At 54.4% G+C, this 14,447-nt stretch overlaps 1 protein-coding gene and 1 non-coding gene across 5 annotated transcripts in view; one reads left to right on the forward strand and one right to left on the reverse strand.

The window, feature by feature from the left end:
* Positions 1–4,174: 4,174 nt before the first annotated feature.
* Positions 4,175–4,257, forward strand: TRNAL-CAG. Its single transcript has one exon. It is a non-coding gene; the product is annotated as a tRNA-Leu (tRNA).
* Positions 4,258–10,065: 5,808 nt separating this feature from the next.
* WDR55 (WD repeat domain 55) overlaps positions 10,066–14,447 on the reverse strand; it is a 33,847-nt gene continuing 29,465 nt past the window's right edge. For 3 of the 4 annotated variants that reach the window (XM_045027700.1, XM_045027698.1, XM_045027701.1), the window contains exons 6-9: positions 13,665–13,856; positions 13,168–13,267; positions 12,667–12,836; positions 10,066–11,560 (exon numbers count right to left, since the gene is read on the reverse strand). In XM_045027700.1, coding sequence (XP_044883635.1) covers positions 11,239–11,560; positions 12,667–12,836; positions 13,168–13,267; positions 13,665–13,856 — 784 coding nt within the window. In that variant the 3' untranslated portion in view covers positions 10,066–11,238. The remainder of the gene's footprint in view (positions 11,561–12,666; positions 12,837–13,167; positions 13,268–13,664; positions 13,857–14,447) is intronic. The other variant, XM_045027699.1, reaches the window with a different exon arrangement.

The following is a 14,447-nucleotide window of genomic DNA, read 5'->3' on the forward strand; positions in this document are numbered from 1 at the left end:
GCACTTAAGTTCTCTGGCTTCCTGCTGTCAACTCATGGTAGTGGCGGAGATGTGGGGGTGGGGGTTCCATGCTGCAGTTCCCTGCCTGTACTGCAATATTCCCAGCAAGCCAGACTGCATTAACTGGCTACTGTGCTTTGCTTCCTCTCCACTGCCTATGCCCAGAGTAACTGCCTGCAGTTACACCAAGCTGTTTTTAAGGAAGTACATTTATTCTTAATGTGAAAACTTCTTAAACACTTTAAAAACAAAAAAACTTGACACCTTTTTTTAATGGGGCCTGACTTTGGACAGGCTGATACCAGGTAACCACACTGAGCCCTTGTACTGCCACTCACCTGTCTGTCACTCCTTTCTGGAAAGGGAGGGAGTAGAAATCCATCCTATACTTAGGCCTAGGGCAGGAGTGGAGAGAGAGGGCTGTGTCCAGGCCAGAGCAGCTTGGGACAGTGTGCAAGGCCTGGTGTGTTAAAGATGGGCTGCAGCAGAGGGCACACAGGCTTTGTACATCATGGAAAAGCCACCAAAGTGGCTCCCCTCCCCCTTCTCTCTCTCTCCCCCAATCAGGAAAGCTACAGCTAATGCAGGAGCAGTCATCTATATAGTGGAAGGTTGGGGTTTTTAATCCCTTATGCAAAAGGCCAGGTATGTTGTTTTAATGAAGGTTGAGGGATGGCTGTTTAGTTTAAATAAGTGCTATCGGAAGGCAGTGTGGCATAGCTCCTGGGGCATGGAACTGAGATTTGGGAATGGCATTCAAGTCCTCCATCTACTGACTTGCTATGTGAGTGCATTACTTAATCTGTTTTTCCTCCCACCCTGTGTCCAGTTAGACTGGGGTGGGCAAACTTTTTTTGGCCCAAGGGCTACAGCGGGGTTGCACGATCTGTGCCTCCCGAAAGCAGCCTGGCCCCTGCCCCCTCCCACTTCCCACCCCCCGACTGTGCCTATTGTATTGGAACCACTGACCCATCCAACCCCCCTGCTCCTTGTCCCTTGACCGCCCCTATCCAAACCTCCTGCTCCCTGTCCCCTGACTGCTCTGCCCCCTGTCCCCTCACAGCCCTCCCTCCCCCAGGACTCCCACCCCATCCAACCACCTTCTGCTCCTTGTCCTCTGACTACCCCCTGGGATCCCACCCCCTTGTCTAAACGCCCTGTCTGCTGACTGCCCTCCTGACCCCTATCCACATCCCCACCCACTGACAGGTCCCCTGGGAATCTCACTCCCAACCTGTTCCCCATCCCCTGACAGTCCCCTGCACCCCACAACCTCTGCTGCCGCCTCCTCTGACTGCCCCCCCACTCCCTTACCTGACACCCCTCACCAGCAGCAGGAGCTCACAGCTGCAACACCAGGCCAGAACCAGCTGCACTCCTGGGAGCGGTGGGCCAGAGTGCAGCCCCGTAGCAGGGGGTGAGGGGCCAGGCATTATGCTCCCTAGCTGGCAACTCAAGGGCTGGGCAGCATGGTCCCGTGGGCTGTAGTTTGCCCATGTCTGAGTTAGACTGTCACCTGGGCAGAGGGACTGTCCTTTTTGTATATGTTGGGTACAGCACCTAGCACCTGTTCTTGCTTGGGGCTGAGATGCAGTGGGGATTTTTTCATATTTTATGTATGTATCAGAGGGGTAGCCGTGTTAGTCTGGATCTGTAAAAGCAGCAAAGAATCCTGTGGCACCTTATAGACTAACAGACATTTTGCAGCATGAGTTTTCAAGGTGCCACAGGATTCTTTGCTGCTTCATATTTTGACTGTGTGTGCCTCAGTTTCCCCTATGCAGTACATATTTAACTGGGGGTGGGGTGTGGCAGGGGGAGGTAGTTTACTCTGCAGAGAGTCAGGCTATGTAAGCTCTGTAGTGTAGCCAATGGTGTAGCTCAGCCACTCTGTGCTGCCAGGAGAGAACTCTCCCATCAACTTAATTGCTCCTAGCCACCCCTGCTCAGGTGGGTAGGAGTAATTATGTTGGCAGGAGACATGCTCCCCCTGCTATATCAATGTCCATACTGGTGTTTAGGTTACTGTAACTAACATCCCTCCAGGGCCTGTTTACTCACAGCCCTTCGTGACATAACCTATACCGACAAACTCTAGTGGGTTTGTAGCTTCAGTGGTACAACCATGATCAATACTGAGCTGCCTGGGGGCCCTATGCCCAGGGAGAGGCCCAGAAGACAATGGCTATTCCAGTTGTCCATACCCTTGGCACTTAGCAACAAAGGGCTGGGGATGGCCCACCCTCTATAAGAAGTCTGTGTGGTGTGACTAACTGGAGTACAAAGGACTGAGGGCCAGGTGCACTTGTTAAGGTTGGGCTGCTAGAGGCAGGAGAGAAGCTGCTGGACTGAGACTAAAGAAGGGGGCAGAGGGCTGAGCACTAACCCACATGGCCTATTCTGTAACTTTCTGTTTGCTGGTAACTAAGGGCATTCTGTGCTGTGTTCCAGCTAAGAGTCACTCCTGCAGCAGGGAAGGGGTGCATTGCTCCCTCTGGGGGTGCACAACCCAGGGGGCCTCACTTGCAGGGAGCTGATGGCATGAAGCGGGGGAGCTGAAAGCTCTGAGGTTTGATCGTAGGAGACAGAAGCCAAGAGGCCTCCCCAAGTGAGAGTGTGACCTAGAGGGGGCTGCCATACTGAAGGGGCTCTCTGAAAGAACACTGGGCCTGTGGATCCATGACAGGGTCCTCTGACTTTTACAGTAATAAACATGCCAGCGTTTTAAAGTCTTGCTATGCTCACATCCCCTCTCAACCAGGTTTAATAGGCTGAGAGCTACTGCTACATACCATCAGCAAGCTGTAGTCTCTCTGCAAGTGGTAGCATCTTTGTTGCTAATTTATAAAAAGCAAAGAGGTTTTTTCCCCCCAATAACTGGTTTATTGCTGCTGACTTTTCCTTCCCTTTGTTACCCTCAAGAGTGGTTCTCAAACTCCTTGTAGGGGTGACCCTTTTCACACAGCAAGCCTCAGTGTGACCCCCTTATACATTAAAAATAGGGGGTTAATTTAACAGGGTCTTGGGTCTGTCAGCCTCACACAGGACCAGGCTTTGGGCTCTTAGCCCCATGGAGCTGATAACTGGTGACCCCCTAAGGGGTCATGACCCCCCATTTAAGAACCTCTGCTCTAAGAGCAGCCTTTACATAAAGGGGCAGGTGCCTCCTCTGCTCACAACATTTTGATTGATCACTGCTAAAATGTTAAAAGCCCCAGCTGCATGTGCTGCGGCTTCCACACGTAGGACCCCAAGTGAGGTATAGCAGAAGGGCAAGTTCCTTGCTCTTGCAGCCTATGTGCTTAGAGTTTAGCTGTCAGTGATTTCTGGAGTGCAGAGTAAGCCCAGGTGCTGCACAATGGGTAAAATGGACTGGCAAACTAGGTGCTTGTTCTGAAGAGTTCACAGGCCCAAGGGGCTGCAATAAAGAGAAATGGTGAATGAACAAACTCTTAAATGCTCCAAGTCATAAGAACATAAGAATGGCCACACTGGGTCACACCAAAGGTCCATCTGGCCCAGTGTCCTATCTTCCAATAGTGGCCAGTACCAGGTGCTCCAGAGGGAATGAACAGACCAGGTAATTATCAGCGTCTTGTTGCAATGGGTGCAAAAGGGCTGGCTCACAGAAGATCAGTCAGTGAAGCAAGGCCACTGTGGTTGAGTCTGAAGTGGCGAGGTGCTGAAAGCTGGATCTTTAAAGGTACTTAGGTGCCTCATGGGATTTTTCAAAAGTGCCTAAGCTGCTGTGCTGCCTAAATACCTTTGACAGCCTGACCCAAAATCCTCTCTTCTGGTTTCAAACTCTTGGTCTGATTAGCCAGCCAGGGGGCTCTTCCCAAATGCCAGTGTGCCTGTCTCCTGCCAGCTGTTGGGGTGAGGCCTGGCTGTCTTTTGTGCTACAAGTGAGGGCACCGGCAGTAGGTTAAACAAAGTGGTACAGCTTTGCCTGGAGTCACAGGGCTGCAAGGAGATGGCAGTCAGTTTAACTGCATGGATCAAAATAGCCACAGGGTGGCAGCTTACCACGAACCCAGTGCATGCAGCAGAAGGAAGGAGAGGAAATAGCAGGGAGTGCAGCTGGGTAAAAGCAAAGCATTACAAGTGCCTGGAAGGAGTAGGTCTGGCAAGTAAGCACAGCAACCCGTCAGGAGGGTTTTTTTTCACCACAGCTGTCAGGATGGCCGAGCGGTCTAAGGCGCTGCGTTCAGGTCGCAGTCTCCCCTGGAGGCGTGGGTTCGAATCCCACTTCTGACAAAACATCATTTTTATTAAATCCACTCCTGAAAGCAGCCGAGAAAGTGGTAAATGCCTCACATAAGCTGTTATGCCTGTGATATTATATAGGGTGCAGCCTTTTTCTGTATCCCACAGCTAGGTATTCCAGAGACAGGCAGCATCTCTCGCCTAATGGCAGGCTAGGAAAGATCGACTGCACAGAGGAAAGTGAGGATGAGACAGCCTTTGACCCCTCCCCCCCACAGCCACTGCTCACAGTGCCTACAGCAGGGTCCCCAACGCGGTGCCCGTGGGCGCCGGGGCGCCTGCTGGGGCATCTTAAATACACCTGCGTACTGGCCGGCGGATGAGCATCTGCCAAAATGCTGCCGACATGCTGCGTCATGCAGAGGCGTCGCTTCCAATTTTTGGCGGTATTTCGGCGGTGACGCCTCTGGATGATGCTATTTGTTGGCATTTCAGCAGCGACGCCTAATGACATTGCCGCTTGGCAGCGGAATTTTGGTGGATGCTCATCTGCTGCAACGGACATCTGTGGCTCGTCATCTGGTGCCTGTCATGAAAAAGGTTGGGGACCACTGGCTTACATCAATCAGTGTTGTTAAATAGCAATTCATGCTCCCTAAGCCTCCTCAGGAAAGGCAGATGCTGAGGCCAGAAGCTGTGGGACCATCACCATGGCTTAAAGCCAGGAACCAGAGCCAGGTTCTGCCTCTCTGGCCAGTGCAATGCTGCCAGGGTACCTGGAACAAAGCCAAGGAAACCCCGGGAGTGCTGGCTCAGATGAGCTATTCTGCTGTGTGTGGCCACTAGGAGGCACTGGGCTGGGGAGAGAGGGTGGGTATGATTCTAACCTTCTGAGTGAAGGCCATTCTAACCAGCGAACTGTGCCTCCATCTACTAGGATCCTGCCCCCAACTCTGAGCTTCATGGTCTGCCCCCACCTTGCTCTGCTGCCTCTGCCTCCCAGAAGCAGCAGCAGGAAAGGGGCACAGGGTACTTGGCACGAGGCAAAACACTTCCATGCACAGAACCAAGAAGCAATTCTACACTAATGAGGATGGCCATAGGAAGCTAAGGCAGATGAGGAGCTGGGTGCCCTATGGGGCATGGGCTGGGGGGAGGGTATCACGTTCAATGCACATGAGGGAAGGCAGAGAGAAGAGGCAAAAAGGGAATTCTGTTTTTTTTCTGTTCCTTAGAACATCCCTACTGGTGCCAGGTTGAGAGAGATGGGGCTGCAGGACCCCTGCTTGACAGCAGCTTAAACCCAAAACACATGTTGAGAAATCAGTGGGCTGGACACACCCCTCCATCCATGGGACAGAGGGGAGCGGAGTATTCCACAGCCCTGCCCTTGTTCCAGGGTGGTGACAGGGAGGGGCCAAGCAGGAAAAGAGGAGCAACAACTCCCCTCACCCCCCCCCCCCACCCTGTTAGTTCCATCAGAAGCTCTAGGCAGCAGGAAGCTGGAGCTGATACCATTCTGGGACACTGGGGGGGCATTCTTCATTCAGGCTCCTCTCTGAATCTCTGCCCCAGCAGGCCTCCCCTCATGCAGTGCAGACGACTGGAACAGGGGAGCTGATGCTCACCAGGCTGGCAAGGGTGGGGGTAAGCCAAAGGAATTACATGAGGGGGAGGTATATATATCTCAGGCACAATGATGGGCAAGGGCCTAGTGCTCAGAGATGGGAGCTTCAGCTCAGGTGCAACGGCTTCTGCTCGCTGCCCCTTGCGCTCCTCCAGCTTCCTGGCCATGGCTGGGAACCCACCCCTCATTCCCTAGCAAAGTGTTGGCAGCAGGGCTGAGGTCCTAGGGAGCTGAATTGGGGGGTGGGGTTAGCCTTTGTAAAACTGTATGGCTGGAGGGACATGGTTTGGACACTGCCATTTGAAAGCATTGGCCTTAAGCTCTGCCTCGGTTTCCCTCACTACAGCCTGAGGCCACACTTTGCCTTCGAGCAGTGCTTTGAGAGATGCCATGGAGGTGCTGCTGTCACACCCTAATTTATGAGAGGAGAAATCAAAGCCAGTTAGGGGGACCAACAGGCATCTGGCAGAGTGGAGCCAGTTCTCCAGCAGTTATGTGGAAGTGTGCCTTGGCTGTTAGCTGCTCTGGGTCAGGCTAGTTATTGAGGCTGCCCAATAGAAAGCCTGGGTTGACCTCCCAAAAATGCAACATTTTTTACAAGGTGTTACCAACCGGAGATGGCCCTGCCCCTTGTTCCTGTGAGTGTTTTCCAACCATGGGAGGCCATAGGACAGGGGTGGACAAACTTTTTGGCCCTTGGGCCACATGTAGGTGGGGAAATTGCATGCATGGCCATGAATGTAGGGGTAGGGCAGGGGCTTGGGGTGCAGGAGGAAGTGTGGGAGGAGGTGCAGTGTGCAGGAAGGGGCTCAGGGCAAGGGGTTGGGGCAGAGAAGGGGTGCAGGGTGTGTGGGGGGCTTAGGGAAGGGGGTTGGGGTGCAGGAGGGGGCTCAGGGCAGAGGGTTGGGGGGCGAGGTGAAGGAGGGGTTCAGCCTGGCGCCGCTTAGCTGGAGTGGCTCCAGGGTGACAGTGGTGCGCACTGGGGCCAAGGCAGGCTCCCTGCCTGCCCTGGCCCCACACCACTCTCAGAAGCAGCTGGCACCACATCCCTGGGGAAGGGGGTGGCAGAGGGCTCCACACCCTGCCCTCGCCCATGGGTACCTCCCCTCCACAGCTCCCATTGGCCAGAGCTGCGGGGGGAGGAACCCACAGGCAAGGGCAGCATGCGGAGCCCTCTGCTCCCCCTCCCCTAGGGGCCTAAGGAACATGGTGCCAGGAGCGGCGCAGGGCCCGCAGCACCATGTGCGTGGCAATCCTGCAGGCCAGATCCAGCCCGCGGGCCGTAGTTTGCCCACTCCTGCCATAGGACATTGCGGACCATGCCACTTCCTACCTGGTGTTGTCCACATGAGGACCACTGGCCTTCACCTTGCACAGCTGCCAAGCCAGCACGCTGCACCAGCATTAACCCTGCCGAAGAAGGGGTTCCCAAACAGCACCTACCCCAGGCTGAGGGACCAGGCCCTTGCAGAGCAGCATGAGAGACGAACCCATAGAGGCCCTAGAGCCCACCTGTCCCTTCCACCTAGAACAGAGCAGAGGCAGGAGTTCACAGCACACAACCCCCACAGTGCCCTAAAGGCAGCCAAATGTGTTTTATTATGAAAGTCTGGAATGAAACACTGAATGTCCTGAGCAGGAACAAATACGGGGGATCAGTCTGCCAGCAGGCTCCCTCCCCACCCCACCCCAGCCCAGAGGGTGGGGGATGGTGCCATGTACTCACTGCAGAGAGACAAGCACATAGAAGGCAAGAGTTTAAAAGTTAAGTGAAGGACTTCGAGGTTCACACATTATGTGAATGCCACAGTTAAAAAGCTGCTCTAGAACCAGTTTTGCCATCCACCAAGGCTTGGATGTTAGGTAGGACAGGCCCACCAGGGCTTTGGCTGGGCTGAGCTGATTGCAGTGGGAGGGCCTGCCAGCAGGGTCAGCCCTGGAGCTACAGGATGGCACAGCGGTCAGGTGGGTCCCTGTGTGCAGGTACAATCTCAGCCCCAGGGTTGATCAGTGTGTCACACCATGTGATCCCAGGCAGGGAATTTTCTTTAGGGAGGAGCCAGCTGGTCCAGCTTGGTGTCATTTGCCGTGAATAGGATTCTCTGGCTGATATTTCCGATTGTCTCCACCTAGAAAGAGGCCACAGAGAAGACCTCAGCCATCCTTCCCCATAGGCTCATCCCATCCTAGCTGAGTGTCTATCCACTGGGCTAACATGTTTAAGGGTGGCAGGGACAGCAGCGCCTCCGCCACTGGCCATTTTTTGACTCTAGGCATTTACAAATACTCAACAAACAAACAAAAACAAAAACATTTTGTTCACCCTGAACCAGACTTTTTCAAATTACCAACAATTCTGCTGGGGCTGGTGAGGGCAGGCAGGCAGGCTGGGCTGGGAAGCTGGAGGTCTAATGGCAGCTTGGTGTCGGGGGGGAGGGGGAGGAAGAAGCAGAGGAGGGAAGGCAGGCGGGCGTGGGGCTCCTCCTAACCAGGTTTGAAGGTCTGTGAGCACCGCAGCATGCCCAGCTCAGAGGATCTGTCTTCACAGCCTTCCTATAACCTCAACTGCATGAACTCCCTCTTGTATCCTAGTCCAGGGGTTCTCAAACTGGGGGTCGGGACCCCTCAGGGGGTCGTGAGGTTATTACATGGAGGGGTCACGAGCTGTCAGCCTCCACCACAAACCCTGCTTTGCATCCAGCATTTATAATGGTGTTAAATATATAATAAGTGTTTTTAATTTATAAGGAGGGTCACACTCAGAGGCTTGCTGTTTGAAAGGGGTCACCAGGACAAAAGTTTGAGAACCACTGTCCTAGACAACGGCACCTTCTCTTCCTTGCCTCCTACACATAGTGAAGAGCTTGGCAAGTATCCGTCTGTTCCCCACATCCCCGGTGCTCAGCTCCCAGCTCCTGCAGCACAAATGCCATGCAAAGGGATCTACTCCAGTGCCAGCCCAAATCAGTCCCTGTGCTGCTTTCTGCCTATTTAAAAAGTGACACAGGTAAAAAGAAACTCCCTGAACTCAAGGTCTGGCTCACTGCCTGAACTGTTCCCTTCCAGGCCGCTTAGAAGGGCAGGGCTATCCCTAGAGGGGCACAGGCCAGCCAACCCCAGCCTCTCCACAAGAGGCTCTCATTATTCCTGGTGGTGAGAAGCCAGGAGGCTGCATTTCCTGTCTCGAGACGGAACCTGGTGTCACAAGGCTGCCTCGGACATCTCAAGACCAGCAGAGAGCTGCCTTCCCCACAGCAACAGCACTAGCTCGCCTGCAGCTGCTCTATTCTTAGGGCAAGAAACATAACCTACAGGCTTCCAGCTCTCCCCTTCACACCTCCCCAGCCAAGGGCAGAAACCGTTCTTAGGGCTAAATGGGCCCCACAGTTGCCCTCGTCTTTCGTACAGATGGGGCAGCCCCAGAGCATGAGGCCCCGCTTCTTAGGTTTCCAGATGCACACAGGGGCATAGGCAACCCGACCCGCTCACACAGGTCAGATGCACATGTGGAAAATCTCAGCTCCTGTCTCCAGGGCCACACTAGGTCCCTGGTCTGGGCTCTAGGGTGACCCGCCCCCCCCAAGCTGCTCTTTGGTAACGCGGACAGCCTGGCACTAGCCAAAAGAGTGCTGGGAAAACCAGTATCCTGAATGGAGGCCTGCAGTGGCTCTGTGTGCAGGAATGGAAGCTGACACTGAATTTGGGGGAGGGGGGGTGCAACAGCCAGACACCTGGGCCCACTGCAGTCCTCCTCCCATGTGGCTTCTCCCCCCACTGCACGCCGCCCCCAGGCTACCTCCCTCCTCCTTCCTGTGACAACCAGCCCCACAGGCTGTCAACCTGAGTAAGAAATGTCAGGCCAGCCCCCTCAGTCAGGAGAGCCAAGATAATTTCTGTTGTTTCTTTTGGGCGTTCCCCCAGCCTGTAGGTCAAATCTGAATCTTAGAGGCCAGAGGTGAAAGGCCTTGTGGTAACTTACTGGGCCACATCCCTGTCCCCACGCCTTCCGACTGCACAACAAAACTCCTGCCCCCCAATCTCTGCAAATCTGCTTCCCTGATTCCCAGGGGAGACACATGCAGAAAACAGCACACACTCTCCTGGTCAGCAGATGCCGTAGCAGCAGCAGTGTGACTGTCAGTCACACACACTCTCACCGTTAGACTAGTACTGCCAGTATGTTCTAACAGCAAACTCTACTGGATTATCACTTACACCCCGACCAGCTCGGGACACAGGCTTCCTGATGGTTTATTCACATACAAATTCATAATGGGAATCAGTCACTCTCCTCAGACAGGCAGCACCTGGGCCCTGCACTGTGGCTTGTCCAAGTTTCTTGTCTACATGATTCTTCTCAGCTTGGAGAGAAGCTGGTGCAACTGGCTGGGTTTTTTTCTTGAGGACACTTTTAAAGAGAGGAGAAGTTGTGAGGGTGGCTGAGGAGAGCCTGGCCTGACAGAAATACAGCTGGCAGCAGTGCCCATATCGCCTGGACCAGCAAAGGGGCTCTGAGCTCAGTAGTTTGTAAGCTTCAAGAGGCCAGGGAGGGGGTCGGTGTGAAACATGGCTGGCAGCCAGGGGGATTCTTCTTCCCACTCCCCTCCCTGTCCCACATCTTGTTACTACAGGTGCCTAAGCAGCACTTCTGAGAAAGTGGCTTTCGGCATCTCTGGTGACACAGGAGCAACGGGGAACCCTGTGCTGTGTCATCCCATAGGCAGCACCCAGAGCTCAGGCACCTGCTTTAGACCAGCACAGCCAGATGCTCTAGGGCCCTGGCCCAGTGCTCCATGCAGAGGGGACTGGAATTCACACTGTTCGCTGCAGGGAGTCTTTGGTGCACAAAGGAGTTTGGAGAGAGCTCCTGGACCACAGACCACCACATTCACCTCCAGGCTCCTGCCAACCAGCAGGGGTGGGGAAGGAATTCAGGGCGCAGCCCTGGTCCCATAAGGCATCTGGTGCTCGTGAGAGCTCACAAGGGAGGGGCTGGGACAGAGGGTGGAGAGGGGGCTGAGGTATGTAGTTTCCTCCTGGAGAGAGAAAACTGGAGAAACTCCTTTCCCATCAGGAGCGATGCTTCTTTCCAAACAAAGTCTGGTCATCCCAGCTGGTTCCAGTCCCTCTCCCCATAAGACCTGCATTGGCCTTTAATGAGGACAGAGAGAGGGACGTTGCGTCTCATCAGCTCAGCTGCACCAAGGGCCCTGCTAGCACTCTGGCCTGCAGGAACACTCCCAGACGAGCCAGTCCTCTATGGGAAAATAAGCTTGGCCTCCAGCTGCTTCCACAACACAGCGAGGACACATCCTTCCCACGGCTGTAGAATCTGCTGGCTTCATAGTCCATGTCCCCACAGAGCTTCCTGGCGATGGAATCTCCCAGAGGCCACTGGGCTTTTGTCAGTCACTGTCATCGCTGTGGCTCTCCTCCTCCTGCTCCTCCTTCGGTGCCTCTGCCTCTTCTCTCAGGTCGGCAAAGAAGTCCTCTCTGCCGCCCAAGGCTTTGCTACTCAGGGCCTTGAGCTGCCCACTCTTCTTCCTCTTCCGGTAATCATCCACCACCATGGAGCAGAGTGATGAGATGTCCCAGAACTTCACCTTCTGGTCGTGGCCACAGCTGGCCAGCAGCTGACCAGTGTGGGACTTGGCCAGCTGTTCAATGGGCTCCCCCAGGTGCTGTCCAACACTGCCTATCACCCGATTAGGTAAGATATTCACTGCCCTGAGACAAGAACAGAAGCTTGATTAATGGAGGGCCAGCTCCCGCAGTAACTATGCATGGTACACCAGCCAACCCGCCCACCAAGAGGAGGTGTTCTGGGGCACTCAGAGATTAGAAGACTATAATACAGGGCCAACTGTCCAGTAACCTTGTATGCTACCCCATCACTACCCACCTACCAGACGGGGGTCTTCTGGGATGCTGAGAGCTTAGAAGAGGGAAAGTGCCAAGTGGTTTAAGCCCCAAATTCAGGGCTTAGTAAGAGAGCTCAGTAGATCCAGCTCCAAGGAGATAAATTCTCACTTCACTGTCAGGAATTAATGTAAACATCCCCTGGGAATCCAAATCCAGCAGCAACAGCCGCACAGTGCTGAACGCCAGAACCCAGGAAGGGAAATGCACTGGGAACAGAAGCACCCAGAATGAAACGCACAGTAGGGACAGCCCTGAACGCACAGCGAGGCCAGTCTGGGGTTTTGATTCCTTCCAGTTTAACTGCCTTCATGGTGTTAACAGCACAGCTCCCAAGATTTCCCACCAACAGCCCTTTCATGGAGGCACCCAGAGGGATCCAACCCAGTAGGCTGTCTGAAGTCCATTCCCCAGCATCAGGGCAGGGGATTCCCTTTCAGTACTTCTGCCAGGGCTTTGCCCTGTCTGCTTGTAATGTGCCCTCTTGCCTTTGCATATTATTCCACGACTGCATTTGCCTTTGACAAATACACCTCTACCCCAATATAACGCAACTCAATATAACACGAATTTGAATACAATGCGGTAAAGCAGTGCTCCAGGGGGGCGGGGCTGCGCACTCTGGCGGATCAAAGCAAGTTCGATATAACGCGGTTTCACTTATAACACGGTAAGATTTTTTTGCTCCCGAGGACAGCGTTATATTGGGGTAGAGGTGTATTTTCCCTTTGCTCAATTCCACCCCAATACTCCTAACCCCTTGGCCCTTCTCCCCCCACTCTCCCTGCTATTCACACCCTGTAGAGCCTCTGAGCAGAAGTCCATCACGTCCTCTCAGCCCTGCTAGCAGAAGCAAGGCAGGCAGCCCGCTTTTCCCAGCCTCCCTGCTGGGAGCCGGCACTGGACTCTCTAACCTGATGACTCCATCGATGGAACCTGTGCACAAGACGTTCTCCGTGACTGGGACCATGCAGTCGATGGACTCAGCCTTTACTGCAAAGCGGTCGCTAGTGGCACCAAAACCGTCCCAGTTGAAGAGATAAATGGTCCCCTCGCTAGAGCCGCACGCCACTTTCTTCCCTCTCTGGACAAGAAGTGAATGAGGCGGAGCTGAAAAAGCAGAAGCTCAGGACAGGACCCTCCCCTCCCCACACGGGCTCTCTAGCAGGGAGTGCTAAGGTCAGGGGCCGATAGCACAGGGAGTGTGACAGAATGGGCTCCTTTCCTCTTAGTCAAGGGAGTCCACGTGTTGAACTCCGCAGGGTCCTTCGAGCTCATGGCTGAATATTAAAGGGAACTGGAGCGCTCACCACTGCCCACGTCTGGGACAGCTCAGTGCTGAGGCAGGGAAGCCTGGCTCTGAATTGCTACCCCCACATGAAGGACAGTCACACAGGTGGCCCGTGAGCGCCTACCTTCATCAGCGCGACAGACGTCAGGTCTCCACTCTGAGGCTCTGAGAGCAGCTCAAAGCGCCGTCTCTTGATGTTGAAGACACCCATGGTTCCATCGCCGCTGTGGGAATCAAAGTGGTACATTGCACTCACTCAGACACGGGATTCCTCACTTCCTGTCCTAAACTGGCAAGTGTTACCTTTATACCCCCCAAAGGTGGCTGCACCCTTCAGAGAGAGGATATAAGTGATCCCCCCATTTGGGATTGTCCAGGATGAGAAGCACAACAAACTCCAGTGATTACAAAGGGTCGGGGCCATGGTGATAATAGCACTTACCCGCTCCTTCAAGGGCGAAGACAACTGTGCCATCTGCATTAGACAAGCAGAACCAACAAGGTGCGAACAAACCTGCTCTTCCCCTAGGGGAGGTGCTCTCAGGCCCCCCGGAGCAGGCTTTGCTGCCTGATGTGCCCACAGGCGTCCCCGGTGCACGTGGCTGAGGACCCCAACGTCACCTTGTGGTGAGCAGGAGCTTCTTGTTCTCGTCTATGGCCATGCTGCTGATGTACTCCTCGTGCTGCCGCATCTCCATGATGGCTGTGCCTTTGCGGAGGTCCCACACCTTCAGCATCCCGCCATCGTCCCCCGTGGCAAAGAGGTGCTCGTCTATCACCAGCAGGCTGTTCAGGGCTGAGCTGTGAAGACCCCTGCCCCAGTCACCAGGAACATTGGGGACTGAGAGAACCTTTCTACCTGAGGCAGCCCTGTGAGATGCTCCACGCTGTGGCAGGGACCAGAGGCACCTCAGAGAGCCATCTGCCATTCAAAGGCCCTGCCATGGAGGCCTGCCTACATGGCAGCTCTAGCCATGGTACCAAGCACAGGTGGAATCTGGGGGAGGGGGAAGTTTGGCACCCCCAGCATGCTGGGTGTTCCTAGGGTGAGGGAACATTTTCAGGCAGCAGAGAGCTCCCCGGGAGCTCTCGACCCTCTCAAGGGGGCCATCTGGAGAAGGCAGCGCCTCCTATCAGCATGTGTGGGGGAGGAGGAAACCAGCTCCCTCCAGAGCAGGGGTTCTCAAACTGGGGGTTGGGACCACTCAGGGGGTCGCGAGGTTATTATATGGGGGATTGCGAGCTGTCCATTCCAAACCCTGCTTTGCCTCCAGCATTTATAATGGTGTTAAATATATTAAAAAGTGTTTTTAATTTATAAGGGAGGGGTTGCACTCAGAGCCTTGCTATGTGAAAGGGGTCGCCAGTAAATGAGAACCACTGCTCCAGAGCTAGTTCCTGCAG

The sequence above is a fragment of the Mauremys mutica genome, chromosome 8 (genome assembly GCF_020497125.1).
Source record: "Mauremys mutica isolate MM-2020 ecotype Southern chromosome 8, ASM2049712v1, whole genome shotgun sequence".
In the NCBI taxonomy this organism is placed as follows: Eukaryota; Metazoa; Chordata; order Testudines; family Geoemydidae; genus Mauremys; species Mauremys mutica.